Below are 20,147 nucleotides of genomic sequence, written 5' to 3'. Positions count from 1 at the left end.
TTTCCCACTTACCTTCTGCTGCGCGCTACTCGGGCCAAGTAGCCCGGGGTCCCGGGGCACTCCCCACTACAGGGGCGGCGACAACGCAGCCGCTCCGACGCTGCCGCTGTCGCGCCCCCTCAGTGCGCCTTTTGACGACCCCGCGCAGAGTGCGGGGTTGTGGGGAAGCCAGGGCGCACGCCAGAAATGACGCGCGCAGTGAGTAGCGCGCAGCGACGGTGGTAGAGGGAAAAGTGGGGAAAGGCCCAGAGATTTTATGGGTGATGTGATGACCTCACCACATCATTGGTGATGCTCCAGCATTTGACTTAAACAGCTTCACCATAGAATTTGGGCTGAATGCTGGAGTTTCACCTGATGCAATTATGTCATTTCTGGGTCATTCCAGAAGTAACATAAATTTTTCAGGACGTTGCTGATTGCCATCATTTTCCCCACCATCCCCTCACATTTGCCCAGCTGAATCGCAGCAGGAAGCTAGTTTTCCCTGCCCCAACTAGCTTTATCTGTGATCACTCAGCAGTTACCAGGACTGCCTTTTTGTGATCAGAAGCGGCTCTTTTGGGCTAGGTCAGGGGTAGGGAACCTGAAAGGGTCCCATCAGATGTTCAGCAACCACAATCGGGCTGGCCCATCAGTTTTTACGGGACCATGCCAATTGGCCATGGTAGGGGCTGATGGAATTGTAGTTCCTGAACATCTGGAGCCGTCACAGGTTCCCCACCCCGCTTTAGCGTTAGTCCTCGGACCTTAAGCCAACAAACAGACTCTGGATCTGGCGATCAGAGCCGCTTATTGAATGCAGCAAGTATTTCCTAGCCTTGGAGGAAGAAATAGCCAGTTCTGATTTGACCTTGCTTCCTGGGTCCTTTATCTCACCTACCTCTCCTGATTCTGTGAGAAAGTGTGGAAACAGTGGTTTGAGGCTTCAGGCACCTGCTGCAGCGAAGAGCAGGGATAGAGCTGCTTCGTGATCCAAAATTTTAGTAACAGGTTCCCTCACAGCCCCCTCAGCAAAGGCAGAGGCATTAAATTAGGCAAACTTGAGTCCTGCAAAACTCCGAGTTGATGCCCCCATGGGCAACCACCAATCCTCCACCACGACCCCTGAAATTTTTTTTGCACCAGGTCATTTCTAAATCATCATCACATTATCGAAAATGCCCCAACTCACAAATCTGAACACAGCAATGGTGAAACACACAGGTTCTTTGATAGAGACTGGTGAGATAAAAGGTACGAAAGGCTGAGAATCCATGAATTGCAGTACTCCGAAAGGGATTAACTCCAGTTCAGGGAGTTACATTATTAGTCGCAGAATTGCTATATGGAACCTTTCCACGCTCAAAGGCAGGATGGCCTCTCGGGAGGCGAGGGTATGGAGATGGTGCTAGGATCCAACAGTAACCCCCCTCTCGGCAATAATAATAAACGTCATTAGTAACCCACTCTTGGCAACTGGTGAGAACCTGCTGGATCCCACCTCTGGATACAGCCACCTGCCCCCCTCTATCCCCTCAGGCCAACAGGCAGATTTCCCTGAGTCAGAGAGCCTCCTTAGGATCAATCACCCAGTTATCTACAATCGGTGTCAAAGCAATAAACATAGGAAAGGAAAGGAAGAGAGAAAGGCCCTTTACATATCAATCAGAGTACACATCAATCAGGTACATGGAAGTTGCAATTGGGTTGCATCAACCAGGCTCCACTCCTAAAACTAGGAAATGTGATGTGGGAAGAGGAGGAATGATTGCTCGATCCTATTATGCAAGGGAAGACACTTATTTGGTTCTGGTGGGGGACATTCTGGGGACGCACCTCATCCTCTCCCCTTGCTTAGTCTACTGAAAAGAGGGAAATGGGAGGGAACAGCAGTGATGGATATCATGTTGCTCAATCGAGGAACTTTGAAATCTCTATGGTAAAGCCATACAGATTCACCACTACCGGTTTTGGAAGTCCAGATACTCTAGGACTCTCCATGTATTTAAAAACTCTGTGGCAAAAACCATAGAGTTTCCATGCGATCTGCTTAAAAGTGACATCATGGCTTCAGGAATTTCAAAATTTCTGTTGGAACAAAGTGTGGAACAAAGGGAAAAAGAAATAGCTGTGGGTTCTGCATTTACCGGGGCACTAAAAACAAACATAAGAAATAAAATGGAAATAGTTTTGAAATTAAAGTGGAAAACTGCAGGTTGTGAACAGGACAATGGTTCTTTTGGGATAGCTGGAACATGCGGGCCCTTCTTTCTAGGACGAGAAGATAAATCCTTTGTGGCTTGCTCTTGCAGATTTGCCTGGAGCTCCATGAAAGATGGATTGCCAGCAGCGCAAGCAGCCCTGTCTTCCACCTCCAATTCCTGGGTCCACTAAGCAAAGTGTGGACGTGTGCCCACCTCCTTGTCCAGAGCCTTGTGTTCCAGTCACTGTCAAGAAAAGTCCATGTGTTCCTAAATGCACTGAAGAGTGCCCCCCCAAGTGTGTGGAGCCGTGCCCCCCTCCGGTCTGTGAACAGGTGAAATGTCGTCCAAAGTGCAAAGAGGCGTGTCCTCCCCCGACTATGGAGCCATGTCCCCCTCCTGTCTGTGAGCAGGTGAAGTGTCGCCCAAAGTGCCCAGAGGTGTGTCCTCCCCCAACTGTGAAGTCCTGCCCCCCTCCTGTCTGTGAGCAGGTGAAATGTCGTCCAAAGTGCACAGAAATGTGTCCTCCTCCAGCTATGAAGTCCTGCCCCCCTCCTGTCTGTGAGCAGGTGAAATGTCGTCCAAAGTGCACAGAAATGTGTCCTCCCCCAACTATGGAACCATGTCCTGTCTGTGAGAAGACATGTCCTCCTAAATGCCCAGAGGTGTGCTCTCCCAAGTCTTTGGAGATATGTCCCCCTACAGTCTGTGAGGAGAAATGTCCTCCTCAAAGCCCAGAGGTGTGCTCTCCCAAGTCTGTGGAGATATGTCCCCCTACAGTCTGTGACAAGACATGTCAATGCCCAGAGGTGTGTTCTCCCAAGTCTGTGGAGATATGTCCCCCTACAGTCTGTGAGCAGAAATGTCCTCCTAAGTGCCCAGAGGTGTGCTCTCCCAAGTCTGTAGAGATATGTCCCCCTACAGTCTGTGAGCAGAAATGTCCTCCTCAAAGCCCCAGAGGTGTGCTCTCCCAAGTCTGTAGAGATATGTCCCCCTACAGTCTGTGAGCAGAAATGTCCTCCTAAGTGCCCAGAGGTGTGCTCTCCCAAGTCTGTGGAGATATGTCCCCCTACAGTCTGTGAGCAGAAATGTCCTCCTCAAAGCCCAGAGGTGTGCTCTCCCAAGTCTGTGGAAATATGTCCCCCTACAGTCTGTGAGCAGAAATGTCCTCCTAAGTGCCCAGAGGTGTGCTCTCCCAAGTCTGTAGAGATATGTCCCCCCACAGTCTGTGAGCAGAAATGCCCTCCTAAGTGCCCAGAGGTGTGCTCTCCCAAGTCTGTGGAGATATGTCCCCCTACAGTCTGTGAGCAGAAATGTCCTCCTAAGTGCCCAGAGGTGTGCTCTCCCAAGTCTGTGGAGATATGTCCCCCTCCTGTCTGCGAGCAGGTGAAATGTCGTCCAAAGTGCAAAGAGGTGTGTCCTCCCCCACCTATGGAACCATGTCCCCCTCCATGTGAACAGGTGAAATGTCCTCCAAAGTGCAAAGAGGTGTGTCCTCCCCCGACTGTGGAACCATGTCCCCCTCCATGTGAACAAGTGAAATGTCCTCCAAAGTGCAAAGAGGTGTGTCCTCCCCCATCTATGGAGCCATGTCCTCCGGGTCCAAGTGAAAGCAGGTGAAATGTCACTTCAAAGTGCAAAGAGGTGTGTCCTCCCCCGACTGTGGAACCATGTCCCCCTCCATGTGAACAAGTGAAATGTCCTCCAAAGTGCAAAGAGGTATGTCCTCCCCCATCTATGGAGCCATGTCCTCCTCCTGTCTGTGAGCAGGTGAAATGTCGTCCAAAGTGCAAAGAGGTGTGTCCTCCCCCGACTGTGGAGCCATGTCCCCCTCCTGCCTGTGAGCCAAAGTGTCCTCCTGTGTGTCCAGAGCCATGTGATCCCAAGGGCATGGTTCAATGCAAAATGCACCAGTGTAAATGCCCCCCACAATTCCCACCACAATGTATCCCTCGTGACCCATGTTCTCCCAAGTAACTCTCAGTGGATCTGTGCTACAAAGAAGCCCCCATGTTAACATCGAGGAAAACTCAAAGCTACGGAACCTTGAAACGAGTTCTAGCCCTTGACACAAAGCAGTTTTTCAAAGCTCGTTCTGACCTTCTTGGAACATTCTTCTGTGCAGGTTCTAGAGGTTTGGTCCTAGCACTTCATCCTCTGCCTCTGCCTGCTGAATCGAACATCCATATAGTATTTAATTCATTATTACCGCGAGTATTGGGCGAAAACCCAACATATTTATCTACCGTATTCTCCCGACATTGTCTTATGCCGTTGCCTTGCCATAAATGAATATTACACCTTGTAGCATCTCCTTGTTTTAATTTTTTTGACTCTTCCTTTATATTTTTATTCCTCTACGTTGTGGGGTACAATTTTTTTTAAAAAACCCCATACAGTAGTAAAATCACAACAATAAAAATCGAACAACAGTAAAATCACAATAAACCCCCCTTCTAAAAACCCAATGCAATGTAAAAACCTGCACCTACCCACAAAAAGGGAGGTCTGTATGCACATGTTGGGGTGTCCTCCCAGTGGAGGAAGCCAACATGATGCCTAGATGAAAAGAACAGTCTTCAGTAGGTGCTTGGTGAACCTCTGGAGATAGGATATTCCACAGTATAGAGGTCACTGTAGAGAAGGTGCTCTGGGCTGCCCCCACCCCCTTACCTCCAAAGGGGTGGGATGGGGCTTCCTACATTTAAAAGTCCTACATTCCTACATTCTGAAGGTCAAAACTTGGATGGGCTCTGGTGGACAGACTGGAGTGTACAATGCCATTTAATGCTAGCCTCCAGGTGGGACATGGAAATTCCCCCAGAAACTTACTTCATCTCTAGACTTGTCAAGCCCAGTCATACCAGGCTTGACCATAATTCCCCTACTGATGGGAGGGGGGGCAAGGTAGTTTGTTCTCCCCGCCTGCCTCGAATGTAGTCCTGGAAGTCCACATCCTGTCATTTTAATTGGTCACTTGAGGTTATTTCCTGTGTTGGCTTGGATGCACTAGAACATGATAAGAGGAAACCAGCCACATTCCAGGAGCAGCAGTGGCATAGTGGTTAAGAGCAGGTGTACTCCAATCTGGAGGAACCGGGTTTGATTCCCTGCTCTGCTGCCTGATCTGTGGCGGCTTATCTGGGAAATTCAGATGAGCCTGAACATAAGAACATAAGCACATAAGAACAAGCCTGCTGGATCAGATCAGAGTCCATCTAGTCCAGCATTCTGCTTCTCACAGTGGCCCACCAGGTGCCTTTGGGAGCTCACAGACGGTGATGTGAAAGGCAATGGCCTTCTGCTGCTGCTGCTGCTCCCGAAAGCACCTGGTCTGCTAAGCCTGAACTCTCCAACACACGCCAGTTGGGTGACCTAGGGTTAGTCACAGTTCTTCTGAGCTCTCTCAGCCCCACCTACCTCACAGGGTGTTTGTTGTGGGGGAGGGAAGGGAAAGGAGATTGTTAGTCCTTTTGAGTCTCCTTACAGGAGAGAAAGAGGGGATATAAATCCAACTCTTCTCCTCCTCCTCCTCCTCCTTCTTCCCAGCTGAGAGCGAAGAGTTGGGTATTGCTGGGATAGGAGATGTGGCTTGGGGCGGGGTGGTGAGCTCTCTTTTCTATTTGAAAAGGAGTTTGGGCAGGATTTCCCAGTTCTGTCAATAAACATCTGATGCCATAACTTTCCCTGAACTGCTGTTTCTAAATAAAAACTCACAGGGAAGCAGTGGCATATCTGCCTAGGGACAAGGGGTACCCCTTGTCCCCGGGCGCCACTCTTCTAGTCATGTGGGGGGGGTGCAAAAATCGACCTCCCATGTGACCAGGTGAAGTCCTGCTGTCTCAGTTTGTCGCTAAAGATTGCCATCCACACCATCCAGCAGGGGGGAGTCTGTTGGGGGATAGGGCACCTCCTGACCTTGCCCATGTCCATAGTGACATGGGCGGGGTCTAGGACAGTGGGGGTGGAGCCTCGGGCATCAGGGGACAGAGCTAGGGGGCAGGGGGCAAAGTGGGGGCGGCAGAGCCTGGGGGCGTCCAGGAGACAATTTGTCTCCGGGTGCCATTTACCCCTGGTACGCTTTGCAGGGAAGTGCTTTTCTTGAATCGACCAGGGGTCCTGACAAGACTACAGAGATCAGTTCTGGAGAAAATGGATACTTTGGAGGGATGTGGCTTTTATGACACTGTAACTCCCACTGTAGGTCCCCTTTCTGACCTCCCAAGGCTTCTATCCCCCAAATCTCTCAGGAGTTTCTCAACCTGGATCTGGCAACTAGAGATGCCAACCGCCATCATGTAGCAATATTATGGGGTTTATGCAACACGAACAACCCCAGAAGAGTTTGCATAAGAAAAGGTTGTCAGCCACAAGGCTGGTTAACTTCAGAAAACTACTAAATATACGTACAAATACAATATACACAAGCAATTCTCAAAAGTGTCAATATGATGTCCCCCAGCCTCCACTACATAGAAGCAACGGCTCCTTATCAAATAACACTCAGTACAAATACCGAAGTCAAACAACTCTCAGTATGAATACAGAAAAAGAACTTTGCCTTCAGTCACCACTTAGACACTCAATATTTAAGAAATTCAAGCTGCTCAGCTCCCAGGTTGGTAAATACCCTACATTCGTTAAAATTTGGATTTGGATTTTTTTGGGCATAAAATTATCTGTATGCTCGAATTAGACACATAACTATTTTGATGTGTGTCCAAACCAATTTTCGGAAAAATCCGAAAAATTCGGGTCCATTTGAATTTTTTTGTGGTTTTGGGGTGTTTTTTCACGTTTTGGCCTGTAGCCCGCTGATTTGATTAGCAGTGGCAATTCAAAATTTCTTGTGGATATCATCTGGTGACTCGGTTCCTTACATATTTTCTGTGTTTGGTGGTGTTTTGTTCAGAGGGGGCTAAGTTATAGACCCACAAAAGGGGTCCTCCATCCCCCATTGTTTCCAATGGGAGCTAGCAGGAGATGGGGTTACCCATTTGAGGGTCCATAACTTTGGCCCCTCTGAACCTAATTTCACCAAACTCAGGTGGTATTATCAGAACAGTCTCCGGGTGATACCCCATTCTGAAATTTTGCACAGAAGCCACAAATGCACCCCTGACAGGCATCCCAAGAAATTTGCCCAAGATTGTTCTGCAGTGGCTTGGCTCCGCTGTAACCAATGGGGAATTTCTGAGTGTGTAAACAGGCTGCACATTTTTGAATATAGAAGCACCAGACTGCTCACAGGTGACTCCAGGAGGCCCTCCTGGTAATAGCATCCAGGTTTAACAACCTTTGCTCTTGGGCTGGGGGTTCAATTCTTATGGGACCCTTAAAAGGCTTATTTTGTTTCCTCGCCTCCTGCACATGAAACTCCTCAGCTGACTTGGAGTCCTTCTCCTTCAGAACTCCTCTCAACTCATGCCCCACACTCACCCCCCCCAGAAGCTGTAAAAGCCTCACCAAGCTTGGAATGCTATTACCAGGGAGGTCTCTTGGAGCCACCTTGAAAGTTCTGGCACTCCTATCTTCAAAAATGTGCAGCCAGTGCTTACACACTCAGAAATTCCCCAGAATCTGCCAGGCTCTTTCAGTTAGCCTTCTGTGTGTGGAAAAAAAACACTTTTCCCACCATATAGACTTCAATGGGGCTTTCTGTTATCCCCAGTTGGCTCTGTGTTAGAGGTTTCAATGGGAGGCACTCTAGTGGGGGTCTTGCTCTGGGCGGGGACATTTCCTGCTGGGATGCTGGTGTGAGTCTCCTAAAAGGAACCAACCAACTTTGCTAAAGTTTGATTGGGAAGGGCAAATGCTGTGGGCATCAGGTTCATCTTCAACTGGGTGCCCACAGCATTTTCCTCTCCCAATCTCCCAATCAGCATCCATCTAAAAGGAATTTTCTTCTTTTTTAGGACATCTGTAAGAAATTTACACTGTTTGGTCTTCAGCAAAATTTCACATGGCAATTCCTTCATGAGAATTAGTTCACAACCTTGAAACTGCATCTTTTTTCTAATGCAAATGAAGGATCTCTCCTTTAAATGACCTTTTTGTCACATGACACATGACATACATGACACAGTCCTGAGGGAGATTCTTATTCTTGACTGCTAAAGATATTTCATTATAAAGTTTATCCATCATAGATTATATTTCTGCAACGGGAAGATATATGAATTTTGCTAGCTCTTCTCTCTATTTTTCTGGCATTCCGTGAATCCTCACTGTACATTCCTTTTGCTTTAAATTCAGACAGAGCATTTTCTCAGCTTGATAATTAATCCCTATCTAATTCACTTTTGCCTCTAGCAATTTAAATTCTTCTGGAATTCTTTTAAAACCTGTAGCTTGTCTTTTAATGTCTTTTTTATATATGTTATCTCCCCCATCAACTCGTCCTTCTTATCCAACATCTCATTTTGCAAAGAAGATAGAAGCAATTCATTTTTTTCCATTGGGTCCTGTGCACTGGGGTCAGATATAGAGCACATTCTTTTCTTCCCTGCCATCTTCACCTTCACCACTAGATGTCATTGAATGTGCTTGATTCACTCAATTTTAATCTGTCTTGTCTCTCTACAAATTCCTTCTTTCTCACCCTCTCCTTCCCCAAAAAAATCAGTCACCAGGATAAACTTTCCTTTTCAAGATGAATTATAATGCATTTGCTTCTCTTCCAGACCTTTCCCATTATTTCCTTGAAGAAAACAGTTTCAGGAGAACATTTCAATTCCACTCATTCAAACAAAATGGTGATCATGACACATTTTATTAAACTGGCATACAAAAAGACAGTAATCATCCTTTAGCAGCTTCATAGATCTTGCTGGTCACAACATAAGCTACCACCAAAATGCTCCTCTTGTATTCCATTCTATCAGTCACAATTCACTGGAAGTACTGTATCACCAAAACTTCAGACAGCTAAAGCTGCCTCTCCTTCCTCTGTCTAGTGGGAGAAATAGACAAGGCTACTGGCGTACTTTCAGTGCCCTCCACCTCTCCTTCCCATCCTCAGGAGCAAACACTTCCTGTTCCAGCTTTGTATAAATTACAACGCTGGTCTCGCCCGCAGGATCACATTCTGGGCGAAATAAACAAAAGGAGAGTTCCCTATTGGGAAAGACACCATCATTAGCAAAAACAAGAACTGGAACACCATCACTGCTTAGATTCTTAAGGTTGGCTTTTCTCGGCACCATATTTGCATTCCAAAAGAAGGGGAAGAGAAAATAAAATTCTGCACAGAACTGGGGAGCAGCTGTTAAGCATTTTTTCCTTTCCCGGAAGACTGCAATGCCTTGTAGCTGATCCAGTAAAAGAAAACAAAGCAAACCAAAAAACAAATCATTGTAACATTAAAATTCACACTGGGTCCGCAATCCTGTCGGGTAGATTTAATTAATATAGCAGAGCTTGAGCAGTCATGGGAATGTGATATTGAGTGCAGAAAAATCAGTCCTCCCAAGAAGTAAACTGCAAAAAGGTGACACTTACATTCATTCAAGTAGATTGTGTTCACGTTCTTGTTGCAGTTAAAAGATGGAAAGCCTACTCTAAAGAATTCATTTTCCTATACAAGCGACCAGCTCCTGCACAGCTCCGAGCACAGGGCAGAGAGCTCCAGGAACAGCACTTACTCAATGTTGGGCAAGTGGACGAAGTGGCAGGTGAGGCAGGTGGGGCCAGGGAGAGGACAATGTGGTGGCAGCAGCATCAACCAAAATGCCACCCCAGGCCTTGCAGCCAGTGGTGGGATCCAAAAATTTTAGTAACAGGTTTTCATGGTGGTGGGATTCAAACTGTGGTGTAGCGCCAATGGGGCTGGGTGGGGCACGACAAGGGCGTGGCACGACAAGGGTGTGACTAAGGCAAAAATCATGTGGCAAAATCACCAATTAGTAACCCCCTCTCGGCACACACAAATAATTAGTAACCTACTCTCAGGAACCTGTGAGAACCTGTTGGATCCCACCTCTGCTTGCAGCATTCAGGGCTGCCTCTTGCTGTCCTGAAATGCTGGGCACCTGGCCAGGGGGAACTGGGTGGGAAAGAATTGGCACAGGTGCCTCCTCCAGGCTGCATTGACCCAGGGGGAGCAAGCACACCACGGATCCATTCCTTCCAAGCTTGACTGACCTGGCTGTCTGTGGCAGGCCAGAGGGAGGGTCCATGAGCAGGTCTAACACAGGGAGGGGCTGGGAGCAGATGGACAGGTAGAACAGCCCCTCAGGGGGCAGGGGGCAGGACTAGGCCTAGATGCAGGGCAGTGGGTTGGATGACTGGATGGTGAGGGTGGAGCAACTCCTATAAAAAGGGAAGGAGTGAGAAAGCCCAGGAAGAAGTTGGGGTCTAGATTCCCATAACATTTGGGAATCAGAATGCCAAGAGCAGCGAGGATACCTCCAGCTCTGTTTCTGAGGCCGACTTGCAAAAGGAGGAGACGGGGAGCACCCCCCCCCTCCATGGCACTGATGCCGCCGCCGCCGCCTCCTCCTCCTCCTCCTCCTCCTCCTCTTCTTCTTCTTCTTCTTCTTCTTCTTCTTCTTCTTCTTCTTCTTCTTCTTCTTCTTCTTCTTCTTCTTCTTCTTCTTCTTCTTCTTCTTCTTCTTCTTCTCAGGCCTTGTGTCTTCCATGACAACCATGGGATTCTCTCTGGTTGTGTCAGGTCCTACACATTGAGCTGGCCACCTGCTGGCTTTGACTTTTGGTATGGGGGCAGATATTGATCTGATCTCAAGTGATAAAGTGCTGTGGTCTGATCGTTTTGCACTGAAGTCCCATCTGGGATTCCCAACCCTTCCTCCTGTAGGCAGTGAGCAAATCAATCAATCAATCAATCAATCAATCAGTCAGTCAGTCAGTCAGTCAGTCAGTCAGTCAGTCAGTCAGTCAGTCAGTCAGTCAGTCAGTCTTGATACCCCACCCTCCCCAGCCATGGCTGGGCTCAGGGCAGCTAACACATATATTTAAAATACAATCTTCAAACTTTAAAATAATAAATTAAAACATTCCAGATATAATACTTGCATAGATGGTGATTTAATAACATTTTACCCCTAACAGTCCCAGCTCTTGTCCTGGGTATGCAAATTACATGGGTGACAGAAGAGAAACATAGCCTCAGGGGGCAGGGCAATACTATTTTGGACCAGACAGTTTCAGTTGTAAGCCCGGTGGAATAATTCAGTGTCACAGGCAGAATTTTTTTATATCTAGCAGTCTGCTGGGAGTGAATTCCACCAACTAGGAGCAAACGGAGACTTATGGATTCAACGGCTTTCAAGAATGTGGTGCAAGATCCAGCCCCCCCCCCCCCGCCACCCCGCTTGGCCTGATCAATTTGCCCTGAAGATTCCCAACCCCTCTTCATGTAGGTGGTGAACAGATGTATTTATTTATTAACTTGATATCCAGTCCCACACTCAATAAGCTGGCAGATGACAGACATAGCCATCTCTTGGAAGACAATGAGATCGCTGAAGGGGAAATGCTGAAATCTCTAAGGCCCATTCAGCCAGGATCGAGACAGATTGTTATGAACATAAAGAAACATCTTGGATAGATTTACTGCAGTGTCAGAATTACAGGGGAGAGTGTCTCATACCTTGGGAAGGTACTAGGTAGGTCTCCCAGAGCGTCTCATACCTTGGGAAGATACTAGGTAGGACTCCCAGAGAAAATACAGAAACTTAAGATCATATACGAAATAAACAGATTACACCAGCAATATGTACAATCAAAACCAGTCCCTTAGAATCTGGAGACAAATTAAAGATTAATTAAAGATAACTTCTGCTCTATTTGTTTTAGGCAGATGTTATTATAACTTCCTCAGAGTGTCACAATATTCCCTTCAGAGCATACCATTTACCAATGCCTTGTTTAATCAGTTTAATCAGTAGCTTCAGTCTTCCAAAAAGAAGAATAAATCATGTCTAGCAATCGTAACAATCTTTGATTCAGCAAATGTCTCTGTTTAGAAAGCCAATTAGATAGACAGATACAGCATCTGTCTGCCTATGTTAGACAGGCCTGTTTCCTGTTAATTAAATTCTCCACTCTGTGATGTCCTTTTCACCCTCATGTCAACTTAGCCCTGTGGTATACCATAGAGCTATGGGTGATGAAGCAGGAGCTGAGATGGCTAGAGAGAGTTTGGTGGCGAATGTGTGATGATGATTGAGGGGCTGGAGCACCTTACCTATGAGGAGAGGCTGCAGCGTTTGGGACTCTTTAGTTTGGAGAGGAGACGTCTGAGGGGGGATATGATTGAAGTCTATAAAATTATGCATGGGGTAGAAAATGTGGACAGCGAGACATTTTTCTCTCTTTCTCACAATACTAGAACCAGGGGGCATTCATTGAAAATGCTGGGGGGAAGAATTAGGACTAATAAAAGGAAACACTTCTTCACGCAACGTGTGATTGGTGTTTGGAATATGCTGCCACAGGAGGTGGTGATGGCCACTAATCTGGATAGCTTTAAAAGAGGCTTGGACAGATTTATGGAGGAGAAGTCGGTTTATGGCTACCAATCTCGATCCTCTTTGATCTGAGATTGCAAATGCCTTAACAGACCAGGTGATCGGGAGCAACAGCCGCAGAAGGCCATTGCTTTCATATCCTGCATGTGAGCTCCCAATTGCACCTGGTGGGTCACGGCGAGTAGCAGAGAGCTGGACTAGATGGACTCTGGTCTGATCCAGCTGGCTTGTTCTTATGTTCTTATGTTCTTATATGATGAAGCTGCAAGACCATCTTACAGGATGTTTATGGATTGTATAATTAGCCTTGTATTCTGGCTCCTTTAAGGACTTTGCAAGAAGTGGAAGTCAATGTATTGTCGAAGGCTCAATAAAGCTCGAATCACTGGCGTATGAGGTGGTTCTTGGTTGGGGAGTGTTCTTAGTAGCATTTTCTCCAGACATTTCACCTGCATCCGTGGCTGGTATCTTCAGAGGATCTCCTCTGAAGATCTCCTCTGATCCTCTGAAGATGCCAGCCACAGATGCAGGCGAAATATCAGGAGAAGATGCTACTAGGACATGGCCATACAGCCCGAAACCACACAACACCCCAGTGGAAGTCAAACTAGCAGAAGGCAGTCCCTTTTGGTATCCTTTATATAAATAAGTCTGTTGTTATTGTTTTCCAGTTGGAGGCTTTATTATTATTATTATTATTATTATTATTATTATTATTATTATTATTATTATTATTATTATTATTATTATTATTATTATTATTATTATTATTATTATTATTATTATTATTATTAAACTTAATATACCGCCTCATCCCCGAAGGGCTCTGGGCGGTGTACAACATAAAAACCATACATAAAATCATCATATAAAACTTCCATAAATATAATAAAAACAGCAGTTATCCTAAGATAGCATCCCACCTAAATCTAATCCTCCTAAAAAGGAGAGAGAGGCAGGGTCCTGATGGTATTTGGACTCTATGATTCAATAATGGGTCCCAATGATATTAGGGACCCAATGAACTGGGGGGGGTGGGGTATCAGCGGCTGGTGTATGTCCAGCAGTCCGTGGAACAACTCCAGTCTTACAGGCCCCCATGGAAATCACTCTCAAGGTCCCCAGGCCCTGACAGCTGGAGTGGGAGGCAGTGTTTACACCAGGGGCAGGGCCAGGAGTCGCAAAGGCCCTGGCTCCTGGAGTTGGAGGCCAGCCACATCATTGAGGGGGCAGGGATCTCCAGTAAGTTTGCCTATACTGAACGCAGAGGTCGAGTTGGGACGTGTGGGGTAATGTGGTCCCGAAGGTATGAGGGTCCCAGCATTTTGTCAGCATTAAGCTGTAGCATGGTACAATTTACTACCTTGTGGTTGTGTACCACCTTCTTTTGCTCATTATGGTAATTTCCAACCTGGCCATGGAAACTGTGTCGGATGCCTAATGGACAATCCCTCAATGTTATCCAAATTAATCTGGTGCGTTCCCATTTAGATGGGGCAATTAGCTGGGAAAAGATCAGCAAGGCGAGAAGCCAGTAATGAGAGGTACCCCTATTTATACAGCGGTCACCCTCTGAAGAAATCCGTTCCAAAACCAGAATTAGAGAAGGGTTACAATTTTATTAAGGGAGCAAAATAATAAAAAATTCACATGCAAGTTGGCATATACACTCAGAATTTCAAGGATCCTAGAAAAATACAGAGATGAGTGGTAGCAGGGATAGATCAGGGTACTGGGAGGGTGATAATTACCCTTACAGAAGTGAAGAGGTCCAAGGAGAGCAAGAAAAGTGGCCAGCACTTCTCAGGGTGCAAGGAAGAAAATCCAAGTGCAATTTGCCATGGATTTTTCAGTCCAGTTGTAAGGAAGATTGACCCTCTGGCAATGATAAGAGGGTTAATCTTCCTGTAATGAAACAAAGTTCCATTCCCAGGCTCAAAAAAAAGCTTGATTGGATTAAGGTCTGGGAGCACCCAAGATTTGATTATTTTTGACCCATTAAATAAACCCTGGGAGATTGACAACCCATAATGGCTGGACAGGAGGTTTAAGACTAAGTTAACATTTGGGAAGAAAAGGGTGCAGGGTGAACTAGCCAGTTTGCTGATGAAATCAGGGCGTAGCCATTTGCAAGTTCTTTTGTGTGACTGGAGGCAGGTGTAAGATCTCAAGGTGAGGCTGTTGTCAACCAGATTAGAGCAGTTGAACCTTCGGGAAAGGTGCTGACTGAAGCTATGCATGCTTGATTTGGGAGGGAGAAAAACTGATGTCATGTGTCAGGCAAACCCTCTTGAAATCAAATGACACAGAAGGAGGAGGGTTCAGAGGGCAGCTCCCAGGTACAGGCAAAGAGAGTAACATCTCACCAAGCAATAACACTTATATACTTGGAAATGTTTAGCACTGCTCAGTGGCCAGGCACACCGAGACACTCTCAATCCAACACAAAAAATCAGTTCACCTGAAGAAAAAGGTCATTTTGGAAAGTGGGCTGTTTGGTATTATATCCTTCTGAGGTCCAGGAAAGGGATTTGGGCGTCTTTGTTGATAGTTCCATGGGAATGCCAACTCAATGAATGGCAGCTGTGAAAAAGGCAAACTCTATGCTGGGGATCATTAGGAAAGGAGTTGATAATAAAACTCCAACTTCCTTATAATCTAACATATCACTTAGTTCATTCATTTATCTAGAAATAAAAGCTTCAGTTCCATATAGTCCATATTCCAATTCTGTAGGTTCTACAGTATATATGTATCTGTGTAACTTTAATTTCAGATATGCCCATTAGAAGTCTCAAAGAACTGTTGGAAGTTGATTGAACATACTGGCATACTGAGGAAGATGGCACTCGAAAAAACGCTCTATACGCTACGAAAGACGCTTTTATGTAGAACCTGGGCAGAATGGAATATGGACTATATGGAACTGAAGCTTTGTTTCTGAACAAAGAATTGAATGGACTAAGTGATTATTTATGTTTAGTTATAAGAGTTGGAAGACTTATGCTGTATCTTTAAGAACTTTGTCAGAGAAATAAGGAAATGTAAATACAAATAGAAGTGTTAAGTTGTTTAATTATATGTAAGATCAATATATAAGATTGGACACAGCCAGAGTGCAACGTGTGTATTTTTGAGTTTATTTGGGCTAACGTTGACATTGCACTCTTAAAGATAGTGACAACATAGAATACACCCAGAGGGTCAGGAAAATTTTGAAATCCAAATTAAATGGTGGGAATACCATCAAGGCCATCAACATCTGAGCCATACCCATAATCAGGTACACTGCCAGAATCATAAACTGGACACAGGTTGATTGGCATGCATTGGATAGAAAAACTCAAAAGCTTATGACAATGCACTATGTCTGACATCCATGTAGTGATACTGATAGACTGAACCTTCCCGGAGATCTGGTGATAGAGGGTTACTTCAAGTAAAGTGTAGGGTTGCCTGTCACTAGACATTAACCAGACTCCGATATTGAAGATGGTCGTCGTTATTGAGGTTCTGTGCAAGGCACTAAATCATACTATTTCATAGCCAGATCTGAGAAATGTGGGAAAGCCAAGGGGAAACATAGCCAGAACAGCCCCACCCTTGTCCCTTACAACTGGGAAGACATGGAGTATCAGGATATTTATGTTGGCTAGATGATTTTCACAGCATAGCTTCATTATCGCTGGTTGCCCAGGACTACCAGCGTTGGAATGAGGGGGCCGTGCGGGCACAAAGGCTGAGAGCTGAGAAGAGAAGCAAGACACGGTGCCTGGGAACCTGAGTGATGCAACTCTAATGTGATCATGCCCTTGGGTCCCAAGCTCCCGACAGGAGGCATCAAGAAGCAGACAGAAGCTGTAAAAGGGATTACGTGATTAGAGGCTGAACAGGACCCTGACATTCTACCCCCCTTAAGAGCCCCCTACCCACTAGGGGAGTGAGGATAAGCTTTGTGAAAAGCCCTTACAAGCCAAGGAGCGTTCACATGGGCAGCATCAACCCACTCATTGTCCCCCACTGGAAAATGAGTCCAAAAAACCAGATATTGCAGCTTGCCTCTATAGACCCGAGTGTCCAAAATTGAATCCTCTTTGAGATGCATATCTTCTCCAACCCAGACAGATGAGGGCACTATCGAACTTGGATGCCAGCAATCTCCTGGGGGCTCCTTCTTAAGCAGGCTGCAGTGAAATACAGGGGGTCGGCAGTGGTGGGATTCAAATAATTTAACATCCGGTTCCGGTGGTGGGATTCAAATAATTTAACAACTGGTTATTTACAAGCCCCATTTTAACTACCGGTTCTGCCGAAGTGGTGCAAACCTGCTGAATCCGACCACTGGGTGTAGGTTGTGTAAGTTTTTTTGACAACATCAATTCCACTATGCAGCACTGATAACCCGTACCACTTTAAATGGCCCATTGTACTTATGGCCAAATACCTGGTGACAGCAGGGTTGATGAAAAAATCATGAGGAAATCACTAAATACCATGATTTGAAAATTGAGTTTCAACGACTAGGGCACAAACCAGCTGAGGTTGTCCCAGTGGACATCATCCCAAAAACACTAGGATGCCATTCTGAAAACACTAGGGTGGCACTTGAAACCTCATCAAATTGACAAAAACAACATCTGTCAGATTCAAAAGGCAGCCCTGCTAGGATCCATGCAAATGCTATGCGGATACATCACAACGTCCTCAGCCTCTGGGTGGGGCTCAAATTGTAATAGAAGGCCAACCACCAGCTATAGAACTGGCAGCTGTGATTTTAAACAAAATTAAACAATATCAACAGCAGTAGCAGCAAGAACAGTAAGAACAACATGTGTTAATTTCATTTCCTTTCATTTGTATGCTGCCCTTCCTCTTGCTGACTCAGAGTGGCTTCCAATAATTACAATAAAATTGAGATAAAAATAATTAAAAATCCAGAATGCGGCCTAAAGTATAACAATAAATACAATGGATTCCTAATTACAATGATTCGGTACTATACATAGTAAAAAAGAAAAGAAAGGGGAGAAGGATGAGAAGGGAGGCTATTTGGAAGGGTGGAAAAACCTGTTGTGACCACAAGCTTGGTGGAACAGCTCCATCTTTCTGGCCCTGTGGAGCTGCATCAAGTCCGTCAGGGCCTGGGTCTTACCACAAAGAGCATTCCACCTGGTTGGGGCTAGGGCAGAGAATGCCCTGACCCTGGTCAAGACCAGCCAAACATCCTTTGGGCCAGATATCTGCTGCACATACTTGCAGGTTACCCTACAACAGGGCTCCGAGCCCAGCACTGCATAACTGGGCCAAGCACTGTGGCCACCACCATGCACTGGAGCCATAGATTCCCAAGGTTGAGGCTGCCAAAGGGAGAGAGAGATAAATGTCAACTGAGACTCTTTCTTTGGAGGTTTCTAAACAGACACTGGATAATCATATGTCAGGAGTGCTTTGATTGTGTGTTCCTGCATTGCAGGGGGTTGGACTTGATGGCCCTTGGGTAGGCTGATCAGATGTCCCGCTTTTGGCGGGACAGTCCCGCCTTAAAACAATTTGTCCCACATCCCGCTGGTTTTTTCAAGTGCCCCGATTTTTGGAAGGCTGCCGCACTGCCTTCTGGGGTGCAAGGCAGTGTGGCAGCCTCTCGCGCGTGCGGCCGCAGGAGCGCACGGCCTTCTGGAGCACTCCCGTTTCCCGCCCTATCACAGGGCAGGAGACGGGAGCGCCCCAGAAGGCCGTGCGCATGCGACCGCGTGCACATACGGCTGCAGGAGCACGGCCTTCTGGGGCACTCCTGTTTTCCACCCTGTCACAGGGCAGGAAACAGGAGCGCCCCAGAAGGCAGTGCGCTCCTGCGGCTGCGTGCGCATGTGCGCGAGCGCGCAGCCGCCCATCCCGGTTTACAAAGGTGACCATCTGGTCACCTTACCCTTGGGGTCTCTTCCAACTCTATGATTCTATTATTCTAATTGGCTGGTGGGTAGGGAGGAGAGAAAGAGGTAGGGAATGTGGAGAGGCTATGGGGGCTGCTAGGGAAGGGAAAGAAGAAACACCATGAGATGTCCTCCACAAGTTCTTATAGGTTCCCTGCGCATTGAAGCAGATCTCCAAAACTGGAGCCGGGCCTGGCTTTCCTGGAGCCGGGCCTGGCTTTGATCATCCTGAAGATGGGCATGGATTCGAGCATGGGATGATGATGGAAATGCTTGTGTCTGCTTGAATTGCTGATACTGCTGGTAAGACATTTTCTTTGGCTTTGGAGAATTCCTAGGAAGAAAACAAAAAAATCCCCCACATGGATGGATTTATGGATGGGTAGATGGATATAGATGAACAGAAAGACAGACTGTCAAACAGACAGACAGATTCTTATGCAGAACTGGCTTTGAAACCTCATGAAAAATACTACCACAAGTTTCAAACATTATCTTGATATTAGCCCCATCCAGATCTCCAAACTACAGAAATTTGTTCACCTGGAGGAAATGGCAGCTTTGGAGGGCAGATTCCATGGCATCCCATCCTGCTGATTCTCCCCCCCTCCTCCAACCCTACCTTCCTCACATTTCACTCCCAGTTCTCCAAGAAATTCCAAAAACTGAGTTGACAACCATAATTCCTGGTCCCTGACACTGCATGACTACTACCTTCCCCTGGCTCTTCCGGGCGTTAGAACACAAGAAAAGTGCTGCTGGATCAGACCAGCGGTCCATAATGTCCAGCATCCAGTCTCACACAGTGGCCACTGGCCAACCAGCTTCTTTGGGGATGCAACAACCGGGCATATCCATCCTGTGTTGCGCCGCCTGCATTGGTTACCGGTTGAATTCCGAATCATTTTCAAGGTGTGGGTATTGACCTTCAAGGCCTTACGCGGCCTGGGACCCTCGTACCTTCGGGACCGCATTACCCCATACGTCCCTACTCGGCCTCTGCGCTTGGCAGAGGCCAATTTGCTGGAGATCCCTGGCCCCCGATGACGCGGCTGGCCTCTACTCGAGCCAGGGCCTTTACGGCTCTGGCACCGGCCTGGTGGAACACTTTACCACCAGCCATCCGGGCCCTGCGGGATCTTGGAGAATTCTGCAGGGCCTGTAAAACTGAATTGTTCCACCGGGCCTTCGGAGAGTCCAGCCGCTGATGGTGCCCATGCCCGTGCCCTCGCCCCCCTCTGTTCATAAGGGTCCTTAACACCACTGAGACCCATTGTTTTTCGCTGAGGGAGACTGTTTTTGGATTATATGTGGAGCGGTGGGCTGCCATTTTAGAATGTAACTGTTTTTAAATTGTTATTGTATGTTGTTTTTATATTGTTCACCGCCCTGAGCCTTGTTGAGATAGGGCGGTATATTAAATATAATAATAATAATAATAATAATAATAATAATAATAATAATAATAATAATAATAATAATAATAATAATAATAATAATAATAATAATAATAATAATAATAATAATAATAGAGGCCAAGGTTT

The 20,147-nt window shown here is 46.5% G+C and overlaps 1 protein-coding gene across 1 annotated transcript; it reads left to right on the top strand.

Annotated features, from left to right (window-relative positions):
* The first annotated feature begins 2,317 nt into the window (after nucleotides 1–2,317).
* LOC125436605 (keratin-associated protein 16-1-like) lies at nucleotides 2,318–4,027 on the top strand. Its single transcript, XM_048503775.1, has 3 exons — nucleotides 2,318–2,992; nucleotides 3,108–3,789; nucleotides 3,954–4,027. Exons 1-3 carry the CDS (start codon nucleotides 2,318–2,320, stop codon nucleotides 4,025–4,027), a joined length of 1,431 nt encoding a protein of 476 aa, XP_048359732.1.
* Nucleotides 4,028–20,147: the final 16,120 nt, after the last annotated feature.

Source organism: Sphaerodactylus townsendi, linkage group LG01 (assembly GCF_021028975.2).
Source record: "Sphaerodactylus townsendi isolate TG3544 linkage group LG01, MPM_Stown_v2.3, whole genome shotgun sequence".
Taxonomy (NCBI): domain Eukaryota; kingdom Metazoa; phylum Chordata; class Lepidosauria; order Squamata; family Sphaerodactylidae; genus Sphaerodactylus; species Sphaerodactylus townsendi.
The sequence above is the reverse complement of the archived record's forward strand: the minus strand, read 5'-3'. Positions and strand labels throughout refer to the sequence as shown.

Excerpts from the sequence above, each read along its gene's own strand:
- LOC125436605 (XM_048503775.1), top strand. The coding sequence starts at position 2,318 with ATGGATTGCCAGCAGCGCAAGCAGCCCTGTCTTCCACCTCCAATTCCT. Across the intron at positions 2,993-3,107 it reads AGACATGTCAATGCCCAGAG|TCTGTGAGCAGAAATGTCCT; the intron begins GTGTGTTCTCCC and ends GTCCCCCTACAG. Across the intron at positions 3,790-3,953 it reads GCCATGTCCTCCGGGTCCAA|GTGAAATGTCGTCCAAAGTG; the intron begins GTGAAAGCAGGT and ends GTCTGTGAGCAG.